This window comes from Sturnus vulgaris, chromosome 4 (assembly GCF_052056855.1).
Source record: "Sturnus vulgaris isolate bStuVul1 chromosome 4, bStuVul1.hap1, whole genome shotgun sequence".
Lineage (NCBI taxonomy): Eukaryota > Metazoa > Chordata > Aves > Passeriformes > Sturnidae > Sturnus > Sturnus vulgaris.
In genome coordinates, this window is record NC_142246.1 from 72,111,093 (window position 1) to 72,124,261 (window position 13,169).

Below are 13,169 nucleotides of genomic sequence, written 5' to 3' on the forward strand. Positions count from 1 at the left end.
GAGCCTGAATTTGCTATTCAGACACAGCCCAAACTAGTCCTGCAGGTAAGTAAATCCCAACATCTTTATGCCTAGATGATGAGTAGTATTCCTAATTTTATTTTAGGTTTTAAGCACATTTTATCAGGCTTCACTGATAACCCAGAGCATGGGTGAGCCAGTGATCCAGTACATTGCTGCCTCTGAGTGGCTGGATCCAAATGCTGCCATAATCACTGCCCCAATGGAAAATATCCTGGGCCAAGCCACAGAACCATCACCTCCTTGGATACTTAGGCACTCTCACTGTCTTTTCTAGTCCATCAAACTCTCACAGAACAAATTAAGCTCTCTGTAATAGTCTGATAAAAAAAAAGATAAGCCTAAAATAATAATAACTTTTCTAAATCCATGTTAATTTCTTATTTATTTCAGGCTTTACTAGAGACTCAAAATTTACTGCGCACTCAGGTTGCAAATTTTACCTTCAACCTTGGATTTTCAGGAAAATTTTACCACACAGGTAAGAAGGAACTTTGTGCTCTCAGGTAGCTGCAGTTAAATAGGTGACAGAATTTGAAATATAGCTTTAAAAAATATCTGTCTAAACAACCCAGTGACACACTGGGAAGTATATGTTCCACCATTTCAGTGTCTAATTCAGTGTCCAAAGGGGTAAAGACTCACTGTGGTTGAGCTGCTCAGGTACACCAGGATGCCCTTGGTGTTTTCCTGAAAGATGTGTGGTGGCAAATGTTAGTGTTATAAAGGAGGCAAAGCAGTTGCAGAGATCTCTCTAATTCCACAGCAGACAGGCCAGCACAGAAGACAGAGTAAGGTTTTTCTGGTGTGATAGGTACGATAAAATATAAAAGATGGGGAAAATCACATCTCAGAATCTCTGAGGAGGCAGAAGCGTTTCAATGGGATGCACCAGATTTTGTTATACCTGTGAAGGTAATCTGTCTCAGTGATCTGCAAATCAGGAGGGATGATAAAAGGAAAACATGATGAAAATAAATTTGTACTGAAACCTTGCCCTTTCCACATTCAGTGCAGTTACAAGCTGCACACTTGCACTGTGCTTCTGTACAAGATGAGACACTTCCACATCTCCTCATCCTTGTGACTCCTTTCTCATTTTTGCTCCATTTCTCCACAGCACAATACCCCCTTTTTAAAATGTTCTTTCTTTTCCTCTTCTTCTTCCTTTCCCTTTGCTGCACCTCCACTCAGGCTTCCCTCTGGTGCCACTGACTTGTGCTGCTCCCTAGTACTGCTGAGGCAAGAAAAAACTCCTTCCAAGGGAGAATCTCCTGTCTGTCTTTTCAAACCCCATCACCCTTCCCACCTCTGGAGACCAGCTCCAAAACCTTCAGCTATCAGCTCATTCAGCCCCACTCACTGAGTGATGCCAGGGAAACTTAATCTGGAGCATGGGAGAAGGCAGCAAGAGGATGGGAGGGTGAGTTTAAAACCTAGGAATGATGCTGTCCCTGCTTTCCTAGACCATGAGGCAGGTCACCCTGGGAGAAGGGAAATGAGGAAACATCTGAGGGATGAGTAGGCAGAAGGCAAAATCCTATATTTGTATCACTGTCACTAAGTCCAGGCTGTTTTCCCCGTGTGCAAGCACTTAATGCTGAGCAACTGCTGCCCGGGAAACCTCATGGATAACAGGCTGGAGAGCCTGGGAAAAATGAGAGGCAGGCAGAGATGGAATTGCTTGCCTGGACTCTTATAACAAGGCAGTGGCAGACCTGTGGTCAGAGAACAGCTCTGGAGACACAAGTGCAGTGTTCTCCTCACTTCAGGCTGAGCTGTCTGTGCAGCTGCTCCTTCTGGACATGAACTGGACTCATGTGCAATGCAGCAAAACAAACAGCAGCAGCCCAGGGCTCTGAGCTGCTCTAAAGCAGGCTGCTCTTCTGGGGCCATCTCCAGAGCAGGGCTGGTACCAATCACTCATGTGCACTGTGGGGAAAGGTGATCCATGGAGGGGAGGAGATGAAGAGCTGGATTTACTGTTAATATTAATGACAGTGGGCAGTGGCTGGCAGACAACATGCAGCCTTTGTGAAAACCCCACTCCCTGACCTGCCACTATTTTTCCTTCCTTCCTAGTCCCTCCAGGTTTTCTGATGCAATGCTGGCCCGTTTCAGAGTTGCTAATACTGTAGAGAGAGAAAAGAGGAGGGTATACATGTGTGCCCATCTTCCTAAGGCTCTCCAGGCTCCCCAGAATAGCACAGAACTATTTCCCAAGTTGAAGCATGTTCGTGGCTCCATTAAGGGGCCTGGATGCAGCCGGGTTTATAACAGAGCACTTCATTTCCAGGGTGGGGATGGTCCTTGGTCATCCCAACTACTGCAAAGGTTTCAGCATATTCTCCACACAATTTACACTTCATTGACTCATTTTAAATAAAGCATGAAAGGTGTTCTTTAATTACTGTACACGTGGCTTGCTGATCCACAGAGATTTTTACTATCAGATACTCAACGTGTCCTATTAGTGCTCCACAGCTGCCATGCCTTAGTGACTTCTTTAGTGTGGCATTGTGCTCTCCTTTCCAAAACTTGGATCAGTTTAAAACCACAGGAGGGAGATGAGTGAGGATGTGTTGGCAGATTAAACTGTTACACATTTTCATGGAAAGTTGCTGCTGACAAATCAGGTATTGCAATACATCAGGCCACATCAGCTGGTAAACTCTGCACTGCATTAACACCATTAACAGGAAGAGCAGACCCTGTCAGTTCTGCAGCTTTAACAAACACTTGCCACTTGTTCATGCTGCAGCAATTGCAATTAACACCTTCTCAGCATTTGCCTTTGAGATGTACAAGATTATTGGTAGTAGCTTCCAGCTCTGCTTCAGTTTTGAACTCCAGAGACCTCTAAGTAAGGTTCTAGTTTTAAAATGCAGGGTTAAATATTATGCACAAACAAACTTTGAATTATTACCTGTGTAAAGTGCACTCAAAGCAGACACATGCTCATCCTGTTCATAGCTTTTATGCATTTTTCAGATTTCACATTTAAATGAAGAAAGTTACAGAAAGGATGTTGATTGTATAAGACATTAAAACCTCAAGATCCCTTGTTTAGCCTCCAATACTCTGAATAAACAATATAAGCACCCACCAAATGCTCCAATCAAACTTGGCATGAGATATTTTTGGCAGTAACACTACCTAAGAATTCATAAAATCAAACAGCCTTCTTTTCTAAGCTTTGTGAGAAAAATTAACCTCATAAGCAATGCCACCACACAAGTTTAAACTTGAACCTTTCTGCCTCACCTCTGGCATTTCATAGATCCCATAGGATGGGGTTATTCTTTGAAATGGAAAGCATTATGCTTCATCTTGTTTGGTTTTTGTTACAGTAAAAGAAACACAAAGTTTTATTAGGTGTATATTTAAATTTACAAAGAAATTAATGGGGAAAGTAGGATTTATTTCAAAAACTCCACTCTACTTCAAAAGCTGATAAGGCACTAAAACATACTTTGACCTAAATCTACTCTGATTGCACTTCTTTACGTATTTCAAATACCCACTTTTTTCCTCTTCATCCCTAACTTTGGCTTATCAAAGAGATCCTCAGTTGCCTCACAAACACCATTGTCTCCCTGCTCTGTCCCATTTTGAAAGCCTGTGTTAAGTTTCTTCCCTTGCCCGTGCCTGAGTGACTGCAGGTGAAGCACATAGCCCAAAACCAAGCCAGCAGTCACTCCAAAAATGCAGGGCACAGAGGGAGCAGCCATCAGGCCTTTCTTTTCAGTATGCAATTCCCTAGTAAACAAGGTTGTTTTCTTTTCCCAGCAGCACTCCCATCAGCAGGAGCAGCTTCCTTAGAACTTGCAGAGTGCTGCAAAGAGGGGAGCAAAGGGATTCAGTGACTCTGGGAGAAAGTTTCAAAGTACTGCTCTCCTTGTGTAGTGGCATTCTTCAAAAACCACGGCAGAAATGAAAAATAAAAGCCAAGAGCTGAAGTGCAGGCACTGAACAGGCATCTCTGGATGTTCCTGCCAAGTAAACAGTGACATCCGTGGAGCATTTGCTTCCAATGAGTTTCGCAAAACATTAAAGGGCCTGCAAGAAGACAGGATTTCTATGTTTGCATCAGGAGACTGATTTTGGCAATTATTTCTTAGACTGAAGCAAAATAAAAGCCTTCAAATGGCAAAGACCACGAAGGAAATCTGCTAGAAAGCAAATATTGTTGGGTAGTTTGAGGGTGAAGCTACTGCAGCGTCACTTTGCCTTTCCAGGCTGGAAAAGCAGGGCAGACGTGTCTGCAGATGGTGGGAGCAGCGTTGTGTCCTTTGTCAAATGGAAGTTTGCTTGGTTACAGCCACGTATATTCACTTCTGCCTGCAGCAGATACCCTTCACTAACACAGGAGGTTTTATTGGGTTTACTTCAAGATTAAATCTGGCCAAAATTGAATACTGAACCCTAAGAAATATTTGAAACCCTTTTGCCATTTCAGCTTCATGCTTTCCACCTATTTATATTTTAAAACTTGTTTCACACTTTACCTGAAATTATCAGATTTCAATTAACCAAGACCAATAAAGCTGTAGTTACAAGGAGGATAGAGGGGGAGCATTGATAAGATTGCATTTTTATCCATATGTTGCCTTTATGGAGAGTATTTTGTATTTAACAGTGGCATTATTATCAGTACAAAATGGAAAATAACTGATATATACTGAACCTTTTCTTCAATACTGATTGAACATCATCATTTGTCCAGCTTTCAAAAGATTTGGAAAACAGCATTAATATTCCTGACACTGTTTTTGTCACGTTACATCCAAGCTGCTGGGTTATGGCAATGAAAAGATAGTGTGGCATTAAAATAAAGCAAATAGAGAAAGTGGGGAGGGGGTAGTTTTTATGATCATATATGTTAAAAAAAAAAATCTTACTGTTTAATATTCCTACAGTTTATAACCATGACAGTAACATAGTGAGACAGGCCAAAGACACCAGGGTTTTTGGCAGACTCTTCTGTGTTAAAAAAACAATTATGGACCATTTTTGCTTTTCTAGTATCTTTTTTCTCCCTTTCTTCCCTCTGCAGGGACTGAGGAGGAGGATGAGGGTGATGATCTGCTGCTGAGATCTGTGGATGAGTTCTGGTGGTTTCCCCACATGTGGAGTCACATGCAGCCACACCTCTTCCACAATGAGTCCTCGCTGGTGGAGCAGATGATCCACAACAAAGAGTTTGCAATAGTGAGTAAGGGTTCCCGAGGGATTTACTACCATGCCTTCACTACCCTGGCCATGCTTCCCACACTGGTTTCAAGCTTGCCCATACAATACCTGTATATTTACTCAGGCATGCAAACAGAGGCAGTGAGGTTAGAAACTCATCCCAAACCCAGCCTGTTTGTGACTCAAACTGAATTTTGTCTTAGCCTTTCCCAGTGGCACAGGCTCTCTGCAGAGGGAGCAGCCCTGCCCCAAGTACCCTGGCAGGACCAGAGGGACCAGAATCAGTGAAAACACAGCAGATACCAGCTGGCCTTCTAAACTTTAGGCAGCAGTTTGTACCCAGGTTATCAGCTTCCTAAAGCCTGCTGCAAACATCCTCAGTAAGGCAGGGAGGAACCCTAAACCTGGGCTATGGTCTGGGACAAATCTTAGTGCTGACAGAGCTGCTGGATTTCACTGTGCCTTTTTTAAATGACTGCTTGAAAAATGCTCTTTATAGAGCTAACCTCTTGCTAATATTGATAGATAAAGGTGCTTCCCTTTTCCTCATTTGTGCTCTGAACTTGCACAAGCCATCCTCCCACCTTGCCCAGGCCTCACAGTACTGGTACAATTTACAGCCCTTCCAGGATCATTCTGCTGGCTTACTGCACATGACAAAGAGAACCTGCAATCTGTAAGTGCTGGCTTTGGAAAAGACACTGTGTGGTGAGGCACAGAAATGCCAGGCAACCAGAGCTGCTCACAGGAGCAGAGGGACACAGTGGGGCTGCTTTGGGAACAGCAATCCCAGCCTTTCCCAGCTCCAAAAGGCCAAGCCCCTTCCTCCTATCCCTCACACCAGCCAAGGCACATCAGGAAAAAGGCAGAGACAAATGCTTGAACAAGCAGTTGGAAGCAATTTATTCCCTTGTTTATGGAAACATTTTCCTAACAACCTTTAAAGAAAATTAATTAAAAATGGCTTAACTGTTTACTTGTTATGCCAGACTTCCCCCCCTTCCCATGTCCTGCTTCCCTGTCAGCCTCATTCCTGGCATGGCCTGCTCATGCCTTTTGGGTAGCCTGGCCCAGAGACCCAAACAGAGCTGAGATTTTAAAAGTAAGAGTAATTTTTTAAACGATCCATATCTCAAAAAAAACCAGTCCCTTCATCTTTAAACCTATGGGGAAATTCTCCAAGTATTTTCAGGAAGCATAAAGTCATCCAGGTCGAGCCACCTTTGGGAGTAAAATCTGTAGCATAGCCTGAAAACAGAGCTGGTAATGGAATCTGTTTGCAACTTCAACTCCAGAAAGATAAAGCCCGTGTCCTGAAGGGTAGAGACTCCTTAGGGTGCCTATAAATAAGGAGCTGATGTCAGTGAAAAGCTGCTGTTATTACACTTTTATTTCCTGCTAACATTTGGACAGGGGTTGTATCAACCCCTTGACCTTGAATCTATATGAGCTGTACGATTTCCTTATGAGAACATTTCTTTTCAAAAGGCTTCCTCTGAAATTCTCTCTTGTGGGAGAAATTTATCTTCCCGATATGACAGCCTTCCTGATAGCTATCACAGAGGTCCCAGCCATGACTTCAGAGTGGGTTTGGTTCCTGCCTGCCTTTCTCATCCTCAGCAGCATGTCTTATTTGAGAAAGCAACTCCCTGTTCTGCAGCTCTTCTCTAAGCCCTCCAAGTTCAAGCCAAACACTTTCCATTATTCTTTGATTTCACAACGTGGATCCAAATTTAAATCAGACGTCTGGAACAACACATAGAAATTTTGCTTGATGTTACACATGTTTTGTTTGTTGTCCACTGTCTTTATTTAATATTATACTCAGGAGAAGACAGCTTGATGCTGGTGCCATTTTCTCTTGCGTTTCTCATTTATTTACCATATCTGCCCACCTCCTGTTTTGGCTGCACATAGAGGTGACACTTTGTGTCAGCTTCTGGGAAAGCTGCAGTAATTATTTGGAAGTGTGATCACATTAATTCTTCACCTAAGGTTCTATTTCTTTGTTCATTTTTTTTAAACATGGCTAAGGAGGTAACAGAGTCTTCGGGAAGGGAGAGCACATCATTATTTCCAAGAACAATACTCAAGGTTGCTGAAGATCCCAAAAAACACACAAAAGTTCTGTTTATTAAGACCTTTAGGCTACTCTGGCTGGTAGATAAAAGCCTTGGCTGTGTTTCACATGGCTTTATCCACACCTCCTAACAAGGCTCTATAAAATGGGAGCTTACAATTGCAGCCTGCCTCAAACAGCTCTGTCACAACACAGAGATAGAAATCAGATATCTGAACAGTTCTGTACACACACAACTAATTGCTAATTAGGTATCTAATTGCCTTGATTTCAGTGCAGATATGGACACCTCTGTGCATCTGCCTTCAAGGATTCCCTTCCGTGTACATTGCTTGTGAGCCAGGAGACTGCCTTCACCCAGAGCCCTCCAAATTGTTCTATGTATCACTGAGACACTTTTCCTTTCCACTGCCTACGTGGTGAGAGGAAGAAACTTCCTCACATCTTGCATAAATGTCACTGTACCATTGCTCTGGATGTGGCAGGCAGCAGGGCAAGTTTTGCCTGGCAAAATCCTTATCTATGTGTCCCTGAGTGATGGGCCCCACAGCTGCACCATCCATAGCCCCATTCCCAAAGTCCTCACTGCCAAATCTCTCATCAAGCACGAGATCCTCAGCCTCACAGGAACAAGAGACAGAGATCTGAACTGTGGTAAAGTAAGTCACAAGCCACCCAAAGCTTTGCTGTCACACTGGCATCCTGTTTGTGTAAACATAGATGGTGTGTTCCAGAGGCTGCCTAAGGAAATGGGAAATTACAATTCTTTTGATTATCAGTTGGATTTGAGTTGATCATGTTTTGTGGTTTGGGGTTTTTTTCTCTGTCAGAGGTTCCCAAAACACTTTAGAGACACTAATGAGCAAAACCTCAGATTAAATTTTACAAACTGATAATTCCTGAAGTATTATTCTCCTTGTTTATAGGCAATGCAATGGATACACAGGCAAAAAAAATCACTCAAGCAGAAGTCTATGCTAGCATATTTTCCAGAAATAAAGCAAACCAAGTTTTCCCTGCCATCAGTAAGATATTCCTCCTCCCCCTTTGTACATCCTTATCTGACAAAACCATGTAGAATGTCTCTAATCCAAAGCCTGTAGCTCTTTATTTCATCCCTCCGTTTGTTTGCTCGGTGATTATCTTCTGTGCTCATTTGTGAGTACAGAGCCCAAAGCACAGCAGAGACAGGGCAAAAACTGTCACTGCCTGTACAAGGCAGCTGTGAGCTGATAGGAAGAAGAAAAAGATGTAAAACTAAACAAATCAATTGAGGACCTGTCTAATAGCACTCCTTGGCTCCCACCTCCTGCTTAAACCAACTGCAGGTGCACATTAGCACTTCCTCTGCCTGGAACTCTTGGGCTGCTCAAACCACAAACACACCATGAGCTTTTAATACACCAATTAAATACCAACAATATGAGGGCCCAGTGACCACATAGCCAAGGCAAAGCATGTACATGTGATGAAAAGAGTCTCATTTGTCCCATTATTAATACCTGTACTTAATGGAGGGAAGGAGAGATGCCCACTGGAAATTGACTCTAAAAATGGGCTGTAAATACAGGATAACATCATCCTGTGCAGCACGATGAGATTTACTCTGCCTCACCTTATTTTCTTCTGAAACACTCATTGGCTGCATCACCTGTTATCAGACAAAACCAAAAGGTTGGGCAGATTTAGCTGAGGTTGTATTTAGCTTTTGCATCTAATAAAAGCCTTCACACCTGCACCTTGGCTGTGTGAAAAGATCTACAGCAGACATAAAATCTATTAAATTAAAAGTTTGCTTTCTTGTTTTCTCTGACCATGGCAAATCACACATACATTCCCAACTAAACAAACAAGCACAAATTTCGAAATTAAAAAACCCAATGTACATTTTGAACGTAAAAATCAGGAAATTGTTCCTTAGAATATACAAGGAAAAATGCCCAGTACAGGTATTTCTCATATCTTGACACACCAATATACTCCTTTAACACATGAGTTTTACTCCCAAAGTAAGTTTAATAACAAAATGAGAGGAAAAGAAGTGCAACAGAAAAGCACTGAAAGGGAACACACAGTATTTAATCTTCCCAGGTAAATTGCAAATAGAACTGCCCAAAGAAAATAGAATTATTTGATAGTTGTTTCTTCTTAAATCCATATTGGATATCTGTGTGATGAGCTATGTAGTAAGCAGGTTTTATTATTATGTTTTTTATGTTGAGAACTCCTGAAAAGCTGCCTCGTTTTATCTGTGAATGGCAGATTGGCACTTCAGCATTCTGTTGCTATGGCGATTCCAGCATCAAACAGTAAAGAGATAAACAGGATCTTACACATACTCATCCAGATCCCTACTTTGGGATATGTCATCAGAGCAGTGTTCATTATCAACCCCAGGACACATCTGCCTAACATCTGTGTGTCTGTGTACCCCCTACCCCACATTTGGTGAAGGTTTGTATGTTCAAGCTGAGACAGGATATTCAGGTTAACAGTTTGACATTCTGAGCATCACAGACCTCTCAGGCACAGCAAAAAATGGCCAGCTTTAAAGAAACCTTTTGATACAGCTTTTTCCTTTCTACATGTCCATGGCAAAAAAAAAAAAAAAAAAAAGAAAATAGAGAACAGGGTGATTTACAATCGCTTATTATAGACCTATCCCTCATTCCACCCTTAAACTGACTCATGCCTCTTTAAGTAGGTAACAGCATTAATAAACTGAAATTACATTTTGTTCTCCATAAATTACAAAATAGAGAGTTTGGGTTTCTCTTTTACAAGATCAGTCAGTAACCTGAGGTCTTTGCTATAAGGAATGGATAATTTTAAGTGGTTGCATTATGTGATGCAGGAATGAGAAGTCCCTACAGATTTAACTTAATTTTTGCCAATGAATCAAAACCCTTTCTTTGTTAAGTACTTGAAGATGCCAAGCAGAATTTGCTGTTCCTGGAATTCAAGTAATCAATGGATAATGTGGGCAAGGGGAAGGACAAAAAAAACCCCATAAAATAATCATCTCATATTTTAGTTGTTTCCCTCTGCACATCAGTTTGAAAGGAGTAGAAAAGAGCTGACATGTCCGGTACTACTGGGAGCAAGATGAATTTGTGTCTTTGAAAGAGATTTTCAGCATAACCTATAGATTATATTCATGAAGATGCACGTATTTCCACATAGAAATGGAGCTAAATATAAATATTTATAAGATGTAAAAGTAGTGCAAGCTATTTTTTGCTACTACCTTAATACCATGGAAAAAAATAAGGAGGTTCAGAAGATATGCCAGATATTTATTTATTAAACTCTGAAGGCAAGTTGTGCTATGTCAGAACTAGGAAACAAATCCCATCTATGTCACTGCAACGTTTCTTTTTCCATCTGTTTACTAGCTTAGTAAATAAGCAGCACTGTTAGATTACCTTGAAAAAGACCCAGACAGGTAGGATGCACGTTAAAATACGTGCAATATGTAATGGAACGGGAGGCAAATCTATTCTGTGCAACAGCAATGGAACATAATCCAGGAGGATTACTTCTCACTGTAATTCCAACTGTAATTCCACTTCTCCAGTGCCAGTGTGTGCAGGAAGAAAGCTTTGAATAATCCCATGTTTGGTTTTGTGTGTGTGTTCCACCCCCGTGGTGTGCTGCAGGAGCACGGCATCCCGACGGGCATGGGCTACGCGGTGGCTCCGCACCACTCCGGGGTGTACCCGGTGCACGTGCAGCTCTACGAGGCCTGGAAGAAGGTGTGGCACATCAGGGTGACCAGCACAGAAGAGTACCCACACCTGAAACCTGCACGGTACAGACGGGGCTTCATCCACAATGGCATCATGGTACACTGCATTTCCATGTTCATAGCAATTGTACTGCAGGGACCCCAAAGGGAGCTGCTTTTACTGCGTGCCTCAAGTGGCACAGCACCCTTAATATTCCCTGGGATCGAGCAGGATAAGGATGCCAAAAGAGTGCATTTGTTAGGCAGTTTAAAAGAGGGAAAAAAACCAAGTCATACAGACTCAGGCCACTGCAGAAATATTCCTTAGAAACTAAATGTGCTCGTGGTCCCATCAGCTACCAAGCGAGTCATGGCTGCACTCTGCAAAATCATTAAACTGCCTAAGACCTCTGTTCCCAGCTCTGCTTCATCTTTATGCATGAAAGGATTAGAAAGCCACCACCTGGGAAGGTGAACAGGTGTAAGTAATCTCCTTCAGCACTTCTCTAAGGCTGAAGTTTCAGCTCTGCTCCTGAAATTCCCAGAGCCAGGACCAGGACCCCGCCTGTCTCTTACAGCCTGTGCACGTGTGCCAGGGAAGAGAAGGCTCCTCCCATGCACTTCAAAGTGCACAGGGGACAGGAAAACTTACCCAGTCCTTTGGCCTGTCCTTCCAGCCTGCTGCAAACCTTTAGTTTGGGTGTGCTAAAGTGAACTGACAACTATTCCAAGGGATGATTTCAAGTCCCAAAAGCTGATCTGAATATTGCCCGTGCTTACCAAGTCAAAATTGTGATCCCCTGAACAAGGCAGAGGGAGTGTTCAAAACCAAACTCTCACAGAGTCCAATTACCACTGGAACAGGCTCAAAATCAGCAATGTTTTTCCAAATGCTCTACTAAATGTAGGTTTTGGTTGTTGTATTAACTGAGTAAAAAATAAAAAATACTGAATTGAATTAAGGAAAACAAAGTCCTTCTTCGGGTGGATTTTGTTGCTGCAATACCTGTAAGCTGCTGTTCTTTTGCTGCCAGGTGCTCCCTCGACAGACCTGTGGCCTTTTCACTCACACTATTTTTTACAAAGAATATCCTGGTGGTCCTCAGGAGCTGGACAAAAGTATCCGAGGAGGTGAACTCTTCCTCACCATTCTCCTGAATCCCGTAGGTACCTTCTTTTGCTATTTCTTGGATGTTCTGTTTAACAGGGAGGAGGGAGGGAGGAAGGGAAGGAGATCAGGTTGGGAAATAAAAACCAGGACCACTTGCTCAGAGGTAACAAGCAATTTAAGAAGGAAGGAGAAAAATGTCTTCTGCCAATTTCCAGCTACAACTATATGTGCAACAATCTCCTGGAAAATGCATTAATTCCAGCTCCTTATTGTTTCCCAGCCTGAAGCCAGGTCCCCCTGAGAGACTTGTCTGAGGCTGAAACTAACTCATGAGGGTAGAAAAACTGATTCTGTTAATTTTTTCCCTTTTTTTCCATGAGCTTGGCTCCTCGGGCACTCCTCATACAGCTCAATGGAAACCCCAGGGCTCAGGCCTGCTATCATTCCTCCACCACCAGCTCCTAAAAATAGGCTTAGAGCTGCTAAAAAAATGCCTGGTGCTATTTCAGACAGGAGCCTAGAGGTTCAAGGAGGAAGAGAAAGAGCCAAAACCCCCCATATATCAAATTCTTTTTCTTGCTATTGTCCTCCCTCCTTCCCATTCCATCCAAACAAGCTGCACTAGGCACAAGATAAATATCCCTTGTCTTGCCAGGTGGCCTCGTTTTCAATGAGTTTAAACTGCAGTGCTCATTGACTTCTCTACAGAGCTAAAGAAACTTCAGGTGGAGCTGACTCTCAAATCCAGGTCACTTTTATTTAGACATCTAAATATAGATTTTTGGTATTCTACAGTTAGATGCTTGTGAATTTTCGTTGGGTAAGTAAGTTGGTGTCCGAGTCGGATTCAGTGGTCTTGAAGAAAGGGGACATTTCTATCAGGAATTTTTCTATAGCAAACCCATGACACCTCATTTGAGAATAAACCAGATCCCTCTTCTTTATCCTGTCTCCCTATTACTTGCAGTTCTCTCAGGCTGGCTTTTCTTCCCCATACTTTCCTTAAGTGTAGCTTGGAATTCACACTGAGCTTTATC

At 42.5% G+C, this 13,169-nt stretch overlaps 1 protein-coding gene across 2 annotated transcripts in view; it reads left to right on the forward strand.

Moving 5' to 3' along the window:
- The window catches only part of NDST4 (N-deacetylase and N-sulfotransferase 4), a 67,848-nt gene that overhangs the window by 33,575 nt on the left and 21,104 nt on the right, over positions 1-13,169 (forward strand). For both annotated transcript variants that reach the window (XM_088164241.1, XM_014887938.2), the window contains 4 exons: positions 415-502; positions 5,078-5,232; positions 10,954-11,139; positions 12,056-12,184. In XM_088164241.1, coding sequence (XP_088020367.1) covers positions 415-502; positions 5,078-5,232; positions 10,954-11,139; positions 12,056-12,184 — 558 coding nt within the window. The remainder of the gene's footprint in view (positions 1-414; positions 503-5,077; positions 5,233-10,953; positions 11,140-12,055; positions 12,185-13,169) is intronic.